Source organism: Mixophyes fleayi, chromosome 11 (genome assembly GCF_038048845.1).
Source record: "Mixophyes fleayi isolate aMixFle1 chromosome 11, aMixFle1.hap1, whole genome shotgun sequence".
Taxonomy (NCBI): domain Eukaryota; kingdom Metazoa; phylum Chordata; class Amphibia; order Anura; family Limnodynastidae; genus Mixophyes; species Mixophyes fleayi.
Genome location: NC_134412.1, coordinates 23,151,095 through 23,173,528, shown reverse-complemented (window position 1 = coordinate 23,173,528; position 22,434 = coordinate 23,151,095). Strand labels below are relative to the sequence as shown.

The window sequence follows — 22,434 nt, the reverse complement described above, 5'->3', positions numbered from 1 at the left end:
TTGTCCTCCTCTGAAGGTAAGGAAGGGACCACTAATCCAAGTATTTGGGACAGGTCTAACTTGGGAGCAGAGGGGAGAGGTGCCTGCTCTTTGCAGCTGAGGGAGGCTGTAGACCACCTACTACATTGGGCAGATGCTGGTTCTTGTCATTGGGATCTACAAAGTTTGCATGGAACTGGGAAATGGGGATGATGGATTGCATAAGGGACTGGTCCGTTCAGCCACCAGTATAATCCCTCTTCAGTTGTGGCCTATGTTGAAGGGGCAGAGCAGGATGAGCAAAGGGACCTTAAGCGCAATTTGGTGTGACATAATTGTGCGCCACAAGGGGCCCAGCTTAGATACCCCTGCTTTAAGTGTGGACTCCTGCTTCAGACATGAATAGGATGCCAAAGAACAAAGCAAGTATTTCTTTGCATTTATATTGTTGAGCTCACTAGGAAATTTAGCCAGCTAAATTGCAATGCAATTATCTAATCAGCCAATCACGTGGCAGCAACTCAATGCATAAAATCAAGTAGGCATGGTCAAGAAATTCAGTTGTTGTTCAGACCAAACATCAGAATGGGCTAAGAGATGTGATCTAATCGATTTTGAACGAGGAATGATTGTTGGTGCCAGACAGGGCGATTTGAGTATCTCAGAAACTGGTGATCTCATGGGATTTCAATGCCAGTCTCTAGCATTTATAGAGAATATTCAGTGAGTGGCAGTTCTGTGGGTGAAAACACCTTGTTAATGTAAAGGTTTATCAGGAATATCCAAACTGGTTCCAGAAGACAGGAAGGCAAGAGTAACTCAGTGGAGTACAGAAGAGCATATCTGAAGGCACAGCACGTTGAACCTTGAAGTACCGTATTTCCCCATGTATAAGGCGCTCCCATGTATAAGACGCACCTTACTTTTGGCCCCGAAATTTGAAGAAAAAAAAATATTACGGTAGCTGTCAAAAAAGGCAGGGAGAGTGTAATGGCCGGCTGCTCTGATTGTGATCAGAGCAGCCGGGCAGCATGCTCTCCCTGCAATCGCTGGCACTGTGCCTTTGTCCCCCTCCTCCTGGATCCCCGCTGCCACTCTCTGCCTGTCCCCGCCTGCTGGATCCCAGCTGCCACTCTCTGCCTGTCCCCGCCTGCCACTCTTTGCCTGTCCCTGCCTGCTGGATCCCCGCTGCCACTCTCTGCCTGTCCCCGCCTGCTGGATCCCCGCTGACACTCTCTGCCTGTCCCCCTCCTCCTGGATCCCACCCTGCTGCCCCTGTAACGCTGCCCCGCTCCCCCTCGATCCCCCCCCTGCATCCCCGCTACCCCTGTATAAGACGCACCCAGGTTTTAGACCCAAAATTTTTGGGAAAAAGGTGCGTCTTATACATGGGGAAATACGGTAGATGGGCTAGAACAGCATTAGTCCACACTGGACACTCCGGACAGCTAAGAACATGAAACTGAGACTACAGTGGACACAGGTTTACCAAAACTGGACAACTGAAGATTGTAAAAACGTTACCTGGTTGTTGCAGCTTTGTAAGAAGTCACAGTGCTCCGCAGCGTCGTACAGTTTTTTTCATGTAGGATGCAAATACTTGATAGCTTTATTTTTACACTGACATGAAAAGTTGATCTAGGACATGCTCTACCCCAATTATAAATCTGTCCTCACATTTTAAATTTACCTTCCCCTCCAATACAACATGGTTTTGCCAAGGTTTAAAGTTACTCATTTTTTTGCTTTACTTTCTTTAATGAATCCGGCCAGTAGGATTTAAAAGTATACAGCAATACGTGTTTTGGTGGTATTCAAAGAACAATCATGTGCTAAGTATATATGTAAACTTTAAATCATATGTGTGTGTATAATATACAATGCAAATAAAAGTTTACATTTGTATGTATAGCTAGCATGTTAAATTATGTTTCTTTACAGTAGGTTTAAGTATGTAGATCTGTGTTCTTTTAAATTATGCTGCTTAATAAAATTACATATATTAATAAAGACCATGTTTATATTATCTTATATTATTTGGACCTGATGTACAGTTGGACGCATTTTGCTGAAAAACTGCAGATGAAAAATGTGTAAACCACCCCCCATTTATGTGTGCACGCAGAGCTGCACTTGTATTAAGACACATGCGTCTCAAACGCGTCTGTTACATTGGGGCATCCTCTTCTTTCTCGCAACGTGTACATTGCTTTTGAAAAAAAACAAAAACCTTCCCTCCTTAGCTGCTCCCTCAAATAGCGATGGATTGCTGTGGAGGTATTTGTGCTTTTCAAATCTCGCGAGATCCGAGCTCAGAAAAACGAATACGTCACGATGATGTTTTGCCTCGATTTCGAAAAACCGAATGGGCGGGAGAGTACCAGCTTCTAGCCTCACATGCCCTTCTGCCCACCAGATTCTAGCCTCACATGCCCCTCTGCCCACCAGCTTCTAGCCTCACGTGCCCTTCTGCTCACCAGCTTCTAGCCTCACATGCCCCTCTACCCACCAGCTTCTAACCTCACATGCCCATCTGCCCACCAGCTTCTAACCTCACGTGCCCCTTTGCCCACCAGCTTCTAGCCTCACATGCCCCTCTGCCCACCAGATTCTAGCCTCACATGCCCCTCTGCCACCAACTTCTAGCCTCACATGCCCCTCTACCCACCAGCTTCTAGCCTCACGTGCCCCTTTGCCCACCACCTTCTAGCCTCACATGCCCCTCTGCCCACCAGATTCTAGCCTCACGTGCCCCTCTGCCCACCACCTTCTAGCCTCACGTGCCCCTCTGCCCACCAACTTCTAGCCTCACATGCCCCTCTGCCCACCACCTTCTAGCCTCACATGCCCCTCTGCCAACCAGCTTCTAGCCTCACATGCCCCTCTGCCCACTACATTCTCATGATCCTCCTTCCCCAGTTTCTCCATCACGTGACCCACACCTACCAGGTTCAACCTCAAATGTCCCCTACTTACCAGCTGATCCCTCGCATGCCCCTCTGCCCACCAGCTTCTAGCCTCACCTGGCCCGTGCCCTCCACCTCCTTCCCACCAGCTCCTTCCTTACATGCCCCCTGCCCAGTGGTTTATCTCTCACTTACCCCTGTGCTAACAGATTCCCCCTCCACCTCACACGTCCCCTCCTCACCAGCTCTCTACTGAACTGACTCTGTGTCATGTGACTACAGCGGTCACATGACCTGGCGATGTCACGCAGACATCAGCGACTACTTTAGCAGAAGGGGGACTGCAGGGAGAGCGGCCTATCAGCGTCCTGCTCCCATGACAACAGCGAGAGAGTGGGGAGGAGACCGAGGCAGGAAGAAGTGACTTTGGCGGGAGACAGGAAGGCTGCAGTGAGGGATGTAAGTCCTGTGTGTGCATGGTGTATGTGCTGTGTGTGCATGGTGTATGTGCTGTGTGCGTGCATGGTGCATGGTGTGTGTGCATGGTGTATGTGCTGTGTGTGCATGGTGTATGTGCTGTGTGTGCATGGTGTATGTGCTGGGAGCACGCAGGCTGCAGGGCCTGGGCCATGGAGGGGCTGGAGTCTGCTGTGCAGTGTGTCTGGCAATACTGTGTGATGGGGAATGGCGCAGCAATGTGCTGCTCATCCTTTCAGTATTGCAATGGCTGCTGTGGGTTTATAGAGCACCTTCTGTAATTTATATCCATTTTTTTAGGATTAATGTTCCAGTGTTGGCTAACCTGTGACACTCCAGGTGTTGTGAAACTACAAGTCCCAGCATACCCTTCCAGCAATAAGCTGCTATATATTGGCAAAGCATGCTGGGACTTGTTGTTTCACAAACACCTGGAGTGTCACAGGTTAGCCAACACCAATATAGGCACATCAGGCTGTCATTTAAAATGGAGTTTGTGTTCCCTATGACCCCCTTTATACATATGCTTGTGGTTATTGACTGCATGTTGAATGTGTGTCTTCTGTAATACAACAGAATGTGGAAATCCTAAATACACCTGTCTGAATGATCTATAGGATGTGTGTTCAGATGCCTTTAGTGATGTGTCCCCTGGCACGTGTATTTAGCATCTGTGCCAGAATATTGATCAGCAGGGGCGACCGCCCAGGGCGCAACGCTGAAGGGGGCGCAATTTAGGAATATTTTAGGTTAATTTGGTTAAAATTGAGTGGTAGGCTTTTGTCTTTCTCGCCCCAGGTGCTAGATTTCTAAGTTACGGCTCTGTTGATCAGTAAGTCACTATGACAAGGGCTGTAACCCTACTTGTGGCATTATTAACACGTTTTGAATGGAGCATGATCTGGCATTGGATGTTCAGTTGCACGTGAGCATATACTCTTAGGGATTGTTCACATGTGTGCTGGGAAAGTGTTAACAAATGCCTGAAAAGTAGCATGTGCTTTAGATGTGCTGTGCATTTTACTGTTTGATATTGTACTGGTAATGCATGCTGACACATGGTTTTGCTGCATTATAAAATGTTAGTTGCAGTGTTAAAACTTTAGAATGTAATGGTGGGAATGTCACTGTTGACTTGTGTTTGACCTATGTTTAAATGCAGTTTTCAAATGTTTGTGTGAAAAGTGCAAAAGATGTACAAAGGTGTCACCTGTTAAACCATATACATCTGAAAGATGCATACTACATTGTAGATCAGATAAATGCCTGGTTAATGACTGTATAAAGGAATGCATTCTGTATTTGAACTAATGTATGTGATAGACTCCATATTGAACTCCTCTGCTGTACTTCCCGTTACTGGACCCTACTGAGCTTCATTGTCTCAAGCTTTGGGGGCTGCGATGGAGTGAGCAGAACACTGCTTAAGTGAACTACACCTAAAAACAAGTGCATTTTACACATTTGGGGTGATCCTACTGAAGTTATATCTATCTACGTGCTTGATGACATCTGCTTGAAGACCATGACGTGTGTAAAGCTTAGGGGCAAGTTGGGGGACATCTGCACCCTGGGCTGGTCCCCTAGTGGGCTACCTTGGGCTGGGTCACTGGGCTACCTGCAATTAGTTTTTACTTTAAAATGTTCCTAATAGGCTACTGTGTCCCAGTGAACACAAAGGTGGAGCTATGGTGCCCGACCAAGTGCATTGTATGGTGAAAGCTGTAAGCCATGCTTGTGAGAAAAGGGCAACTCCAATTTTGTTGCGCTAAAGTTATGGTTGTCTTTTCCCTGACAGAAGCCGTAAAGACTGACAATGTTTTAAAGTGAAACCAAAGCAAATAGAGTATTTTGGACATGGACAGGAATTAAGCCTCTATATCCGCATATGGCATCATTTGCAATCACCAGAAGACAAATCAGTTTAGGAAGAGGAGCCAAGTCAAGACTCATCTCTTTCACAATAATAACAAATAAAATGGGATATTCCATGATGCATGAATATCATAAATCATTGTCCATTCATAAACCAAACCTGTGATGTACATCCCTTAGTCATGGAGCTGAACAGAGTGATAGATGTGTAAAAGAACCACACAAAATCCTCTTTGAACACAATAAAGAAAATCTCATCCTAACAGAGTTTACATTAATTCTCTTGTAGAACAACCCTGGAGAATGTTTTCAGGTAAAAATCTTTAGTTGTGACTTAACATTTTTATCTTGAAGATCATTTTCTAGGGATGTTACCACTGACATCAGACAGATATTGGGCCTCCTCCTTAACCATATTGTGATACTGCATGTATATCCATCCTTGTTTGTTTATACTGCTTAAAACAACAAAATAGGAGCAGAAAAATGCAGCTTAGTGCAATTCTCAACAGGGATTTGTACTTGTTATTTAATATGAGAACAAAGAACAGACAAGTTCCCATGCGTATCCTTGAGGTGGTCATCTGTATGAACATCCCACAGTCCATCACCTGTTACTGTATATCTGAACCCAGCAGGGGACCTTCACAGTGAGTGTTCTCCCCTCTCGGCCTTTTACCAAAATAGTCCTATTTTAGTTATGTGACTGCTCTATATTATACATACAGTGTATATAGCATGCATTAGATAAATGTCCTGCTGTATTTGCATAAAGATTGCACAGCCTTTTAAATAGGACCGAATTCAGTGCTATAACATGGCAGCATAACAGTCTTTACTGTAATAAGTATAGCTGGCGAAGTAGGGAGATTCCTGGTGCCTGTAGTCCCCCTCTCCACCATTGCCGCAGCCATAGCCATATAAATAAATGATGATGATAATAGAGTTGGTCATCATCTGGTGTGAATGGGTACAGTAATGTGTTCAGACGGGCAGAAGACATATATAACACAGACGGTAACCCTCGGACACTGGCAAGTGCGAGGAACTGCCTGTTAATTCAGGGACAAGCTGGTAGCCCCATATGCACACACCCACCTGGTGCCATGAAGGGAGTGTCGGGCAGACATGTGCACCAGTGCCCGCCGTAGTTGCTTCAGGATGGCAGCTCGCTCACTGGACTGCTTCTCTGGTAGAGGAGTGAGTTGGGGCATGACTATGGATGACCCATGTACCCTGCCAGTGACCCCTTCTAATGAGAAGATTTATACAGTCATCTTTGCCTAGAATGTAGGGTGAGTGTCACCGGACTCCTGTACTAGACAAGGCTGCCGGAGCTGTGTACTATGGGAAACCAAGGTTCTTATCCAAGCCGTCTATGTATAACTGGCGGCAGGGACAGACGCAGGGTTTCTGCAGGGGAGTTTCCAAACACTTAATTTTGGAACAAAGCAAAAAAAACACAAGCTGCAGTTATTAGCAACAAATACTCTTTTGTTTGTCATAATTAGTCAAGTTGTTTTACTGCAAGTAACAAGCACAGTTGTGACACCCTGGTGGTAAGTACTGGCTGTGACTTCAGGGTGACCGACTCCAGTCCATTCCCATCTGATGTTCCATCATGCTATAACAGCCACTGACCTGGCATGCTGGGACATGTAGTTCTAAAACCGCAATCCTCACAGTTTGGTAAAAAATGGCTCCCTAAACTTTAGGGAGGATAGATCAGCTCCTGCTGTATGGCAACAAATTAATACATTATATAGGTTTGGTACCTCTTTTACCAGTTGCAATTAGGATTTCAACATCCATGGCACTGTGATAACAAGATTATGCCCTAAATAAAGTATTTTGGTTCAATTTGTTGTAATTAAGATTTAATAGATACTAAAGTCAATGAGGTACTGGTCTATCTGTCCAATCACAGCCACTTGCCAACCCCTGCTGGGGATCATTTTCCTCCATAGTTCACCAATTGGCCCCATCCCCGGATTACAGCGTGTGGGAGGAGCTTGTCAGATACTATTGTTCTGTGCTGCAATTGCAAAGAGAGGGGCGGAGTCTTATGGCCACTGCACTTGTGGTGCAGTGAGGGGCGTGGTATTGTGTCCTGAATGACAGGCAGAGTGGGCGCCCATTTTCGTGGACTCCAGATTCTAAGCGTCTGCAGGCTGCTCTTCACTGAAGTGTTAATGGAAGGGGGGTGGGAGATTCCCATTAGCCCAGAACACCCCCCCCCCCCCCACCTCCTCTGTAATTGCGAGCTTGGGAAGCCTCCCTAATCAGTCTGGGCCTGTTACCACTGTACCCTCCATAATCTCTCTTATGACAATACAAATAATTGCAGACACCCTGATCTAAATTCAACATTCGGACGTGCAAAACAAACAAACCATACTGCTACAGCCCCAACATGGATCTTGCTCATTGCATCTGGAGAAAATGGGGGGGGGGAAAGGAAATAGAAATAAAAAATTAGAATCCATTAAATAATAACCTTCATTGTTTTATTTAGATTGAGATTTTAACAAAATTAACAACTTGCCAGCATTATCATAAGTAGTGTATTTACCAAGCGAAGCTAAGAATCTGACTCTGTCAAGTATACAGGGACAGACAGAACCTTTCTTCCACAAATACATCTGTATCATAATGACTCTGAGCTCATAACTAATGAGCCAAATATTCATATTCATTCATTTATTTATTTTTCTGTGCAAAAATTAAACCTGTCTGTTGCCTTTGTGCCCACCCATGCCTCCTGTAAATGTGATACACTAATTTTGTTCTCCTTTAGAGTTACTAACGTAATTCATTCCCTCTATAGAAGTTAATAATGGATAGCAAGCGTAAGAAGGCGGTGTCCACGGGAGGCTTCTCTTCCTCCCAGGCCAAGAAGAAAAAATCGGACTGGGATGACGATGGCCCCAGCAATTTTGAGGAGGAACTGGCATTATTGGATGAGGTTGAAGCGGATATGGCTATGGAGATGAGTGAAGGATGTTCCAATGCAGATGTCCTGCCTGTTGGTAGGTCATTTTCTTTACTACATTATAGTACTATAGTACTTTGAGGCAACAATGCCAAACTACTTGGTGTGGATTCCATCTTTCGTGTGGCTAGTTCTGTGGTCTCCCACAAAATGGCTTCCTCCACTCTAGGCAATGCGTGCACTTAAATCTCTGCATAACTGAAGAAAAACTTGCAGCATCTGTGGGAAACATGCTAAAATATATATAATTTTTTAATTTTTTTTTATTTCTTCAAACCATCAGTTAAACTCTCAGACAACATTTCCCCAAAATGGCCGAGGCCTCCACTTCCCCAGATTACTCCCCACCAGGATTCTTTGTGCTTTCATCAGATTGAGCTGGACCATTATGTGGGTGAGTTCTGTACACAAGATTACTTGACTATTTTTTCCTATAACAAAAATATAATGTAAAAAATAAATTGATTCACCATAAATACTGTTTTAATAATGTCTTTATTTAGTTCCTTTTGCATATCGCTTTAGATGTAAATATAGAATTTCATATAACGTCTTAATATCAAGATATATAAAAATGTATTTATTTTTTTTTAAATTTATATTTTGGATTACAACTAGGCTGTGTTGTTTCTTCATCTGACTGAGTTGCTGGTTCATGTTGTATTAAGGACTGCTGCATTTAGCCTTGGACCCTATTTTGGGAGCCCTCCTTGGCTGTCTTTCTATAAGACTGATTGAAAGAAGGGACTGAGTAGAAAAGCTGCCATTATGTTTTGGCAGTGGGTATTCTAATTAAATAAACACAATGGGAAGACAATTGTGCAGCTGGGTCATTCCACATCAAATCAACACAATTTTAGAAAAAAAATATACCTTGCATTCTCTAATTTTAATCAAATTTAGTATAATAAATGTTACCATGGGTATAAAGAAAACCCCCAAATATTAGGCTGATATGTGCACTGGTGTTGAAGCTATATGCCTTTTTAATTTATTTTTTTTATTTTATTTTTTTTTTAAAAAAAAAAAAAAAATTTTTTAGCTTTTTTTTTGTTGTTGTTTGTTTTTAAGTTGCATTTGTTGCTCACCTGATTGAGCTAGAGAGTTGGTAAAGGTCTAATTTTAAACCTCTTTTTATGGGCTTTCATATGATTTATAACACAGCAGTATGTTTCGATAAAAATTAAAAATGTAGATTGTTTTAATTTGATTTTTTTTTTCAAAAAAGCATTTTTTTTTTATTTATTTTTTTTACATTTTTGAAAAACATCTCAAAAATAGTTCATAGTGTTGTTAATAAATCCCCAAAATGTTATTATGGGATCATCTGCTTCAAGATCTTTCAGTTTTGATTGATTCATGAAAATTGCATTTATTAAGACACTACACATGTGAGAAAATCAACAAAACAATATTTTTCCCAGCTGCAGAAAACAATCTGTGACACTTCAAAAAGAGCTAGAGGGTCATTGTTCAGTTCCTCAAGATAATGTAGTATCAGCTCCCACTTGCTGACATCGGAGGGTATGTAACTGCTGTCTATGACAAGAAATGGCAGCTCGCATTTATTCTGGAGAAAGATGAAAACATTGATGAAGTGAAAGTGACGTTCCTCCATCCAGCTGGTCCATCGCCATCTTTATCATAGCCAGGGAAGCGGGAGGTTTTATGGATCACTATGGTAGATGTTCTGTGTAAGGTGAATTTGTTAAGTCCAACAGCTTGAATGTATGGTAAAAACAAATGAAGCCTTCAGCCAGTTCCAACCCATCAGGTAGCACCATCCATCCAGAGCAGCAGCACCAAATGTTAGTGATCTGTAGTAAGCTCTCTTATAATATGTGATGGACATAAAATTATCACAAATGTTTTAAATAGTTCATTATTAAAATAGTCATTGTACATAATATACATCAGATATAATGAACATGTCTAGATGGTTCTTATTTTCATTATTTTAACAGTCCAAAGTGAAAGCTCTTGTAGCAGATGATCCAAAAATAATGGGGATGTATTAACAACAGTATGAACAATTCAAAAATGTTCAGAAATGTGAAAATGGGGCATTTTGAGAAAATCCAAATTTTGAAAATTTCACATTCTGTATATATATATATATATATATATATATATATATATATATATATATATATATATATATATATATATATATATATATTTTATTTTTTTTCATAAAAAGAGTTTTAACATTAGACCTTGCACAACTTTCTAGCTACAAATGCAATTTAAAAAAAATATTAAAAGCAAATTTGTTTTGTTAAAAAATTGCAACTGTAAAGGCATATAACTTCAAAACCAATACACATGTCAGCCTAAGATTTGGGAGGGTTTCTTTACACCCATGGCAACATGTATTATACCCAATTTCAGTACAATCTGAAATGGTCAGTTTAAAACCCTGTGTTGATTTGAGGTGGAATGACCCTATTATATATTGAACTCTCAATCTACAAACAAATGTGGGCTCAGGGTTTCTAAAAATGGTGCTCACATCTGTCCACAGTTTTATCATTTCTGTAACATTGCAGGGGGGGGGGGGGCTGGTGATACAGAGGGTCGGTCTGTTTTTTGCCGACCTTTACTTTTTAGTTACTGACTGGTGGCCAATTTATTTATTTTACAGTCAATAAATTTACTGACAGTTGGAAACCCCGGCTGTACCTAATAACCCTCCCACTGTGTGTAGGTCTGTTTGAGACGTTTTTCCAGCTGTCTCCAAACATCTGAAGCTGGATTCTTTGGAATATATGTTCTAGGAGAAGTAACAGTCACCTGTTTTATTGTGGCTGTGAGCTCAGATGTTTAGTAAATTTGGTATAACACAATAATGAAGCCATGCCCATTTAAGGGAAAAATAGGCCACACCTATTTGACCTTTGTAGAGACCCCACCCAATTGACCTTTGTTAATTGGCCACACCCACATGACAAGCAGACAGTGCCACACCCAAACCCCACCCATATGACATCATAAAGTAGTCTCGGGGTATAAAAGAGAGGACCGGGAGCCCACAAGTCATCTGCTCCTGGCTGAAGGCAGATTGGCTACTACCATGGCCAATCAAAGAAAACAGAAGAAGGGTCACCTGCCCAAAAACCGGTCCGTATCATACAGAAAGCGGGGACATTTTAAAAGGCAGCAAAAGCACATGGCCAACACCACGGCCTATGCAAAAAAGCATAAGAGAAGCTACATGGCCAAAAATGAGGCGTCTTCTGGTAGGGAAAGAAGACGCCTCAAAAGGCAGAAGGAGAGATTTGTAAAAGCGTTTCTGAAAAAACGGAAGACTATCAAGACACTCCAGACATCCGTAAGACGGAAGAGGTACAGAAAGTGTCGGGAGAAGAGGACCAAGGAAGGTAATGGGCAGAAAATGCCTAAAACAGTCTAAGAACAAATAAGACTAAGGCGACCAATTCCAGCTGTCGCCTCACCTAAACCGCATCGAAAAAAGAAAAAAAAAATTATTAAGTTGGCGTGCAAGGCTTAGTCACATTGATATTTCAAACTTTCTTCTGCATGGGATTCTTCTGCATGGGATTCTTCTGCATGGGATTCTTCTGCATGGGATTCTTCTGCATGGGACCATTGTTAAGTTAGTCAGTAGGTTAGTCTAGGTACATTTAAAAAGCATGGAAATAAAAAAAAAAATAAAGAATTTGGTCTCCTGTGATTTTTTTTTGTAAGTATTAAGTGGGTCAATATACATGTTAAATGCATGCTGTACAAATGGTGCAAAATGAAATGCACGTGTAAAAGTATAAAGATCAATAAGGAATACTAATTATCTTGCCCAGCCACAAAATTATAAAGGAGCGCCACAAAGCCAGGTCAGTTTGTAATCTGGAGAAGAGCAGGGGAAACTTTTCCTGATATAGCTGCGAAGATTTAATGACTCAATAAGATGGGTATAATGTGTAACTACTTGTATTGTAATAGCGTTTGTTAGGTTGTGTACTTTTTGTATCACTGGTCAGTTTATATGAAGCTTGAATGGACTATATAGAGGTCGTTTTGTTTGTATTTGGTGTACAAGATGGCTAGAATGTGCAACTGTAATTGCTGGAGTTTCTATGGTATTTTAGAATGGATTGAAATGAGCGTGCAGTGATGGAGGGTAGTTTGTAATGTGACCTTTTGAAGTAACGGCGTTTAGAGCTGGAGAAATTGAGTTCATGGGATGATGGTTAATATGGCGGCAATGTGATATACAATGTGTTTAGTGGAGACTGTGTTTATGTAGACAATAGAGAAAATAGAGGTTGATTTAATCCCTCCATGCTTTCAATATGGCTGCCGTTGTAAGTTAATATGATCATCGTGATTGGAGAAAATGACTCCTGTGAGATACGCAAAATCTTTGTTGTAATGGTAAATGTTTCCATGAGACATAGGTGGAATGTGGACAGTGTGTAATGGCTGCAAGAGAATCCAAATAATGCGACCTCTATATATTCCATTCACACTTCATATAAACTGACCTCATAATCCAGAGTGATCCAAAGTACACAAGCTAACAAACTATTACAACACAATCAGTTACACATTATACCCATCATCATCATCACCATTTATTTATATAGCGCCACTGATTCCGCAGCACTGTACAGAGAACTCATTCACATCAGTCCCTGCCCCATTGGAGCTTACAGTCTAAATTCCCAAACATACAACACACAGACAGAGACAGACTAGGGTCAATTTTGGTAGCAGCCAATTAACCTACTAGTATGTTTTTGGAGTGTGGGAGGAAACCGGAGCACTGGTATATGGACAAAAGTGGACAATTGCAAGAAAATGCAGTGTAGATTTTATTGTGAAACACTCCCGAGAGACACAAAACTAAATCTAACCACTTTAAACAGAATGAAATTAAACAAGAGCCTCTCCTTGAGAGATATGGTGTTTGTCCTCTGGATAGTTTGACATTCTGCAATCTAGAGTCCTGTTGGGTACGGACCAAAGAAACTAACTAATATGACCAGGGTGTTAACTCTTTTGTAGCAGAACCATTTTGAAACCATTATTGTAATTAACTAACAAAAAATTTTCTCATCAAACTTTAGAGCTTAATGCCTAGGTTCCCAAACTGTGTGCCGCAGCGCTGTCACAGGGGTGCCCAGGAAGAAGAGGGGGAAAAAAAACCAAACAACTTTACAAATCAGGCGGCACCCGGGACCCAGCAACCTCCTCCCTCCTCGCTTCTCACTGGATGCCGGGCGTGATGACATATTTAGTGAGAAGCGGCAGGAGAGAGGATGCTGGGTACCGGGCGCCGCCGGATTGGTAAGTTTTGTTTTTGTTTTGTTTTGTTTTTCTTCCTATCCACAGCGGGATATAGAGGGGGCAGAGTGAGGGAGCAGAAAGGATGCAGAGGGGCCAGAGTGTGTGGATGCAGAGGGGCCAGAGTGTGTGGATGCAGAGGGGCACAGAGTGTGTGGATGCAGAGGGGCACAGAGTGTGTGGATGCAGAGGGGCACAGAGTGTGTGGATGCAGAGGGGCACAGAGTGTGTGGATGCAGAGGGGCACAGAGTGTGTGGATGCAGAGGGGCACAGAGTGTGTGGTGATGCAGAGGGGGCACAGAGTGTGTGGTGATGCAGAGGGGGCACAGAGTGTGTGGTGATGCAGAGGGGGCACAGAGTGTGTGGTGATGCAGAGGGGGCACAGAGTGTGTGGTGATGCAGAGGGGGCACAGAGTGTGTGGTGATGCAGAGGGGGCACAGAGTGTGTGGTGATGCAGAGGGGGCACAGAGTGTGTGGTGATGCAGAGGGGGCACAGAGTGTGTGGTGATGCAGAGGGGGCACAGAGTGTGTGGTGATGCAGAGGGGGCACAGAGTGTGTGGTGATGCAGGGGGGCCACAGAGTGAGTTAGCTGTAAATTATTCTTTGACAGAAATATAATTGAAAAAAATATATAAAAAATATTCTTTTTCCTTTGGATTTATTTGTATTATTTTTGCATACACTTAAATAAGTATCTCTGTCCTGACCTAAATACTTATTACGTTTTTTTGACTGCTTATAAAACGGGACTGCTCAATAATTATTTTGGAGGGGTGCCTTGAAAAAATTATGGAGACTCTAAGGCTGTCGTGAACTGCAAAAGTTTGGGAACTACTGGCTTAATGGATTATTCCACCGAAAACAATTTTTTTTTTATTGAGTAGAAGTAATTCGGATGAATAAAGTTAGAAAATTAATTTACCCACTCTCCCCCGTGGTCTTGCAGGCGTTGCACCATAATGAGCTTACTATAGCATTGCATTGTTGCGTGGAAGTGGAAAGACTTTGTCTTTGGAATTCTGAGAGTTCTGCCTCTAATCAGATCCTGTAGTCAAGAAGTTGTAGATGGGTTATAAGTTCATTTTTAAGGCATCCATCTCTGTGTGATTTGTTGTTCCTTGTGGGCGAGTGCAATTTTGGATTCTAATTGGGTAGTTCTGAGCCACGGAGGAATCCATTCTATGATTCAGTGATTGTGCCGCGGTGGGAGGAACCTCCAGAAACGGGTTAACCTTTTGTGGCTCACGGTACAGAAGCTTACTTTCTGTGTGACTGTTCAAGCCTCTGCCTCAAAAAGTGTTTCAAAATGTGTTTGTTGCTTTTTACAGTAAAGTGAAGGTATTGGAGATTTTTTGTGAACCGGACCAAAACTCCATGGCTAAAATACATCCTGCATCCCTGACGTTCCTAGTGAATTGATTGACTGCATTGTAACTAATTTTGGTTTAGCAGCCAGAGTGTCTGCGTCTACTTTGTGTTCGCTGTAACTGATGCCTCTGTCAAGTTGTCCGAGGAGGCTGCAGTTCGGTGATGTGTGCAAGTATTTTGTTTATGGCCCTTTTTATAAGAGTTAATCTCTAGATCCAAAATAAACGAAGGACAGCTATTTGCTTTGTTCTGTGAAAATAAGGAAGTAGCACATTAGAGGTGATTAGAGCAGGTAGTATTGGTGCTATAGGGAACCAATTTTACTTTTATTTTTTTTTTTACTTGCCAACGATTTTCTGTTATCCCCCTACTCCTGCTCCCTCGTTGAAGGTTTAATTCCAGGAAAAGTAAGAGATTGTGCTGTCGCTGGTTGAGGAATTCCCCTGGGGATAATCAGTACTCCTACACAGGAAAAAGGGGCAGTTAAGGAAGCTAAAAAACATTAAACTGCTTTGGGTAGGTGGCTCAGATGTTTGATGTTCTGAATTGCTGTAATTAACACTGGCCAGCATCCTGTGATAAATCACGTGTATCTGCACTGATTGCATTTGCCTCCGTACGGTAGTGTTTTATCTAATCAATATGCCATAGTTAAATATATTGATGCAATTTATAAATCGTGTATTGATTCCTCCCCCGTTTTTGTTATCTGTTGTAACAATGAGTCTAATAGGTGTAGCCATCCATAAAATGTAGGTAATAATATTGTTTTGATGTAGGTGAAACTTTCTTTGTAAAAAGTATTTCAGTTTGAAGCTATGCTTTATTGAATGCTATAAAATGTTGGGGCGAAAAAAGTATCCCTCATGCTGTGCTAATATATTGTACACTGCACACATTTAGTATAGGAGATTTTCCTTCTCTCACATCATTCAACGTTATGGGCGTAGCTTCTACAGATCATTTACGTGAGTTCTGGCATCTTCATGGTGTTGTGTCTACGAGTGGTGAAAAAAGAACCAGTCCCATTTTTTTACGCCTGTACCTGGTAATTTCATAAACCTAAAAATCCCGTCTGGATATAGACTAAACCTGCCAGAGAAGCTTGTTCCTCTATTTTATAATACATAGGTTCTTTCCATTAATTAACTTCTAAATAACCTCATTGGGGGAAACAAAATACTATTGTGGACAAAGCAGATATAGAATAAAGTAGATGCTCACTTGGCCATCCAGTCACTGTTGGCAGCACTGACATTCAGAATCCCGCTTCCTCCTGTACATCAGAATGATCGGCGGTATTGGGTGGGTCACCGTGTCCCAAACAGTAGGGATCTTGTACGTCAGACCTCCAGCCGTTGTCATTGTGGGTGGGGTATTTACTAGTAAACATTTAATACGTCCCTTTTAGTTGTAACAGAAATTCGTGATCAGAATTGTGAGCAGGGTAATTTGCAGTCTTACGCTGATGTCAGACAATGAATTAATTTAAACTCGCTCCAAGCATCTGGTTTTTAGGCAGTGTATGTCGCTTATTTTGCTTTGCTCAGGGCGACCAATTTGTTTAAGTGTATTCTTAATTTAAGACCGATCTACTGGAAGCTAAACAGCTATTGAAATAATGTTCCAAATAAATATATCTCTAGAATTTATTTACATAACAAACTGTGAGCTTTACGGATATTGTGTCTTGCAGGCTTCCATGTTCCAGGGATGCCTGGTGCTACACAAGGCCCTGTGCCTATCATACGGATGTTTGGAATCACAGCAGACGGGAACAGTGTATGCTGTCATATTCACGGCTTCGCTCCATACTTCTATGTACCCTGCCAAACCGGTACGTGTCTGGGAAGTGTATGCTAGCAATCGGAGGGGAGGGAGAGGATAAAACCATATATTTATAAGTGGAGAAAACAAGTTGGGTAAACCCTTCATGAATAAAGCATATTTCACAAACGCATTTTGTTGATGGCTCTTGTGTTGTGATCTGATTGTCTAGGGGTGGTACTGACACTCAATGCTGTAATGCTCTGAATGGGCACAGAAAAAAAACTACTCCAGTAAATTATTCCTCTGTTCCCATATCTTTTTGATTTAAAGTAGACTGCTAAAGTGAGACTAACCCTACAATGTATTTTCTACTGCGCCCTGGGTTCTTCAGGGTTCAAGGAGGACTACTTGAGCGACTTCAAGAAAGTGCTGAACACTGCCGTGATCATGGATATGCGTTCTAACAAAGACAACATGTCGCAGGCAGTTCTGGCCGTTAAGATCTGCCAGAAGGAGAGTAAGTGATTACTATCTTCAGGATCTCTGAACATTCCGTTTGTGGTGTTTAGCGGCTACATTTTGAATTTGGTTCTATGCTTTCTAGTGAAACAGTGTTGCAGCATTTTTCAGGAAGCGTATTTTGCACCAAGTTAATGTTGCAATACTTTTTCTAAGATGTTCAGTGACAATATGTTTCCATGAGACTTGCAGAAAAGTACTTTAATACAGCGCTGTGAGGCGAATTCTCATGTCATTGTAATCTACAGCTGTGGATATATTATTCCTTGTAATATGTAAGCTTATCAGTTCTTAATAGAGGATCATAATAATGTACATATCGCAACTGATCACATAACGGTTGTACATGTTTAAATTCAGTTGTTCGTTTTGGGAAAGCAGCCTCCTTGGTATGTGCGGATTATGTGAGGCACTCTCCCCAACGATCCCCACTATTACCTTGCATTCAGCTCCGCAGCCATTGAAGAGTTTTCAGTGCTGATGCTCAGAACTAGACGGCTAATGCGAGCCTGCGCCACAGAGAGGCTGGATAGTCAGTATAATTATCAATATTGATAAGCCATTGTAAACTATTAGTAAGTAACCTTTAATTATAATGTGGGTGCAATATTTATGCATGTAATGGAATCCCTTCTGGTGTTACCACAGATATGTACGGATACCATGGGAAGAGGATCATTCCCTTTCTGAAGATCACGATGGCCCTTCAACGACTTATTGCACCTGCCAAGCGTCTTCTAGAGCAGGGCTTGCGGTTTGGGAACTTTCCTTTACATTGTTATCAGGCCTATGAAGCCAATATTGACTTTGAAATCAGGTATTATTACTTTTATTTTCCTTTCTATCTAATTATTTTGGAGGGGTGCCTTGAAAAAATTATGGAGACTCTAACGGTGCCGCGAACTGAAAAAGTTTGGGATCCACTGAGCTAGGTTATTTAAGAATAAATTGTTTCATGACGATTATGTTTGTAACCTATAAAATAAAAGATTTTAGAAGTTGGATGTAAGTGTATGAAGGGTGTGTCTATTGTCAACCGGATGCATCTGCTACTCATTCAGACCTGGGAGTAAATCCGCAGATCCATCATATTTAAAACGACCATTTTATTTAAGACAAAACATGGTGTGTTTTGGCTTAATTAAAATTGCTGTTTTGACCCTATCGGCAAGTTGACAGATCTGCAGCTTAATATATTTTCTTTAATACAGCGTACATACACCTTCACTCATGTGCAAACTTTTTTTTTAAGCGCTTAAGCTTGTGTTCCAATCAGAATCGGGCCCAGTATGATCAGATTGACCGTCTATGGTAGACGGCTTATTGTGACACACATGGGTAGTCGGACTCAACTAGATTTTCTTCATGATTTTTTTTCAGGTTTATGGTGGATAATGACATTGTTGGGTGTAATTGGATTGAGCTCCCCGCTAGTAAATACCGTATTCGTAGCGAGTCTCTGGGAGAGGATGCCACTAAAGACAATCCCAGCAAGGTGAGGGGTGGCCGCAGGTTATGATCACGTTATCCGTTCCTGTGGCTCGGTGGTCCTGTAACCTCCACTCGGTCTGTTTTCAGGTGTCTCTTGCCCAGCTGGAGGTTGATATTAGCTGGACAGATCTCATCAGTCACCCTGCTGAAGGGGAGTGGCAGAAAATCGCACCTCTTCGGGTCCTCAGTTTTGACATTGAGTGTGCCGGGAGGAAAGGTAAGGGAACTGAAGTGCACTTATGTGGATACGGGGTGTAAATTCATCATCGGCTATTTATATAGCGCCACTAATTCCGCAGCGCTGTACAGAGAACTCATTCACATCAGTCCCTGCCCCATTGGAACTTAGTCTAAATTCCCTAACACACACACAGACCGAGAGAGACTAGGGTCAGTTTTTTGATAGCAGCCAATTAACCTACTAGTATGTTTTTAGAGTGTGGGAGGAAACCGGAGCACCCGGAGGAAACCCACGCAAACACAGGGAGAACATACAAACTCCACAGAGATAAGGCCATGTTCGGGAATTGAACTCATGACCCCAGTGCTGTGAGGCAGAAGTGCTAACCACTGAACCACCATGCTGTCCAAAATTGATAGAACATGCATCCTCTCTGTCTGCATTACCCGGTATTGTTTTATTACTGTGTTTGTATAGGTAAATGATGTTACACTGTTTATATACAATGGGTTTGGATGGTACATTTTGGACTTGGTGTGCTGCAGCTTATATAGCCAAGTGCAATATCGCCCATATTTTGAAAACGGGACCCTCGTACCCACTAGCGTTAATTACAGGCGTTCACTAGCGTTTTTTTAAACCTGTGTGATGATGCAAACCATTGTTTCTAATATCCCTATACCCACTCATATTTTACCGGAATTAAAGACATTGGGGAATCCTACAGTGACCTACGAATTTTAGTAGCAAATGCATATAAAAAAGTGTTTGGGTTCAACATGTGTTTTTAAATGCAAAACATTATAGCTATGTTTTTTTTATAGAAGTTTAAGGGGCTAGTTTCATGCAGGTCTGTGGGGGAAAAAAACATGCAAGTTTGCTATAAATGTATATAGCGTTAATGCGCATTTAAGGTGTTTTTGTTATGTTGTATTTGTACTATCTGAGTAAAAATAATTATAAAAATAAAACAAAAATGTATATAGCAATACATCGGTCTTAATGTAAATAATATGCAAATCCACTGGTTTATCTAAGGCTTTCTCTCCATACTCCTCTGTTATATTCTGTAGCGATGAGCAATGTTTTCGAAATTGTTCCACAAAATATTTGTGTCATTCTTCATTTGGCCACAAACATGTAGACAGAGCAAAAGTTAGAATTAGAATAGAAACAATATAAAATTATATCAGTGGTTAGTGCTGATTTTAAGAAGACTGCACCCTCCCCCCCCCCCCCCCCCCAAGTCTAGTTACTGTAGACTTTGCTTTGTGCAGGGTTTGTGGTACGTAGAACATTAGTGCATGGATTTTGTGATACACACAGAACAATTGTATGGTTGCTTTAATATTCAAAAATAGTCATTTGTAGAAAATATACAATACAGATTGTTTTATTTTTTCCCGTTTTGTAGGAGTGTTCCCGGAGCCTGACAAAGACCCTGTCATCCAGATCTCCAACATGGTTTTGCGGCAGGGGGAGAAAGACCCTTTCATCCGCAATGTGTTCACTCTGGGCACCTGTTCTAGCATTGTAGGCTCACAGGTGCTTTGCTTTGAGAAGGAAAATGCCCTCCTACAGGTATCTACAGCCTCTTCATAACAACTTATTACATTCAGTAAACAATAGGGTAATTCCCCAGCGCTGTACAGAGAACGTACTTACATCAGTCCCTGCTCCATTGGAGCTTACAGTCTAAATTCCCTAACACACACACACACACACACACACACACACACACACACACACACACACACACACACACACACACACCAATTTAATAACAGCCAACTAGTATGTTTTTGGAGTGTGGGAGGAAACCCGAGCACCAGGAGGAAACCCACGCAAACACCGGGAGAACATACAAACTCCAAACAGATAAGGCCATGATCGAGAATCGTGAGGCAGAAGTGCTAACCACAGAGCCACCATGCTGCCCCTATAAAGATGGCAATACATGCATCGGTGATTACTGCCACTTGCAGCCAAGTTAGGCTGTTATAGTAATGTATATAGTCGAATCGCTGATCCAGATGAACAGTTGGAACATCTGGTCATGCAATGAGTGACATCAGTGCGTGTATGGCATTATTGGCCGAACATAACAATGGAGTTCCTTGAGACCAGCAATATTGGTGACCAGGCATTTCTGTGACTGATAGTGCCGCAGTCTTTGTAGCCATATCTGCCACACAAGTGTTGAACTTGTCAATCCAGATCTGGCTGCACATGGGCACCTCTGTGTAGTTTAGCTACCCGCTATTGGCTGCTGGATAATCTAAGGACCGGTGTGTGGTTAATTGACGTCTGTTACAATGTTCCTTTGTTACAAGGGGAAATTTCCACTCTGCTCTATCCTCAAGTAGATTCTTGACTGATCACTTTTTTTTTTTATACCTTTTTTTATGTTTGTTTTTTGTTTTTTTTTTGTTTTGTTATATTGCACACTTTATCATGAAGTCTTTGTTTAATGTTATTGCAAAATACACAGATCTCCTTTCACCACTTCGTTTCTTGCCAATGTCTGTTTAATGAGTCTATGTAAATACTTGTAATACATCTGGTATAACAAAAGCGGGCACTGAAATGGCTTTGTACATTTGCATGTCTTTCCTATATTTTGGGAATATTCGGCTCCTGCAGCAAAGTCTCAACTGAATTGTTTGTAGAATACAAATATTGGTATTTTTTTTTTTTTCTTTTTTCTTCAACATGACCCATAATGCATCACTGGCAGAACTAAGTTTCTGTTCATAGGTAAATTTAATGGTGTATGTGTCAGGTTTTTTTTTTTTCCTCTATTTACTGGACATTTTGGCATTCTAGAACAGGACTACTAAAATAAATATACATAAATTTTTTACAGTGGATCATTTGTCAGCAGTATGATGATGTATTTTCTCTCTTAGGCCTGGGCAGAGTTTGTGCGCATCATAGATCCAGATATTATAACCGGCTACAACATTCAGAATTTTGACTTGCCATATCTGATCAACAGAGCGCAGACTCTGAAGGTAAAGAAGTTGTTGTTTTGTTTTGTTTTTGTTTGTTTGTTTTTTCAATCTGTATTTGATGGATACTGATTTAAAAGAGCGTATGACTTAGAAATACTTTTGCATGCTTGCTAAGAGTCCTATTTGAAGTAATTGTTGCACTTATAATTATGCTAGCCATGAAACTGTCATACCTGGCCCTTCAGTCCCGGAACAAGTTCAGAAGTTTGCACCTTATTTTCACTGGTTATGGCTTTAATCTGAGATATCTGGGTGTTTATACAACCAGTGCAGCCGGTGAGCTGGTTTTTGGATTTGATGTACATGGTTTTTGTCCAGATGATGATCAGATATGACCAGTTAAGGTCACTTTTATTTATCCTTAAGAATAGGTCAATGGTTCCAGTCTCAATCTTCAATTCCCTGTAACAGTTCAGATTTTAAGGATATCCATTCTTGAGCATAGTGCCTCAGTCAATCTGACAAAACCACCTATAAGTTGGCACTAAATCATCTGGATTCAAACATCCTTCATTGTCCTTTTTAAAACTTTGATTGGTGGGGAGATTTGAGGAC

The 22,434-nt window shown here is 41.6% G+C and overlaps 1 protein-coding gene across 1 annotated transcript in view; it reads left to right on the top strand.

The window, feature by feature from the left end:
• Positions 1 to 3,182: 3,182 nt before the first annotated feature.
• Positions 3,183 to 22,434, top strand: part of POLD1 (DNA polymerase delta 1, catalytic subunit) — a 64,713-nt gene continuing 45,461 nt past the window's right edge. The window contains exons 1-10 of the mRNA XM_075191494.1: positions 3,183 to 3,344; positions 8,065 to 8,266; positions 8,513 to 8,623; positions 16,601 to 16,741; positions 17,066 to 17,191; positions 17,842 to 18,010; positions 18,574 to 18,688; positions 18,772 to 18,901; positions 20,280 to 20,446; positions 21,775 to 21,879. Coding sequence (XP_075047595.1) covers positions 8,074 to 8,266; positions 8,513 to 8,623; positions 16,601 to 16,741; positions 17,066 to 17,191; positions 17,842 to 18,010; positions 18,574 to 18,688; positions 18,772 to 18,901; positions 20,280 to 20,446; positions 21,775 to 21,879 — 1,257 coding nt within the window. The 5' untranslated portion in view covers positions 3,183 to 3,344; positions 8,065 to 8,073. The remainder of the gene's footprint in view (positions 3,345 to 8,064; positions 8,267 to 8,512; positions 8,624 to 16,600; positions 16,742 to 17,065; positions 17,192 to 17,841; positions 18,011 to 18,573; positions 18,689 to 18,771; positions 18,902 to 20,279; positions 20,447 to 21,774; positions 21,880 to 22,434) is intronic.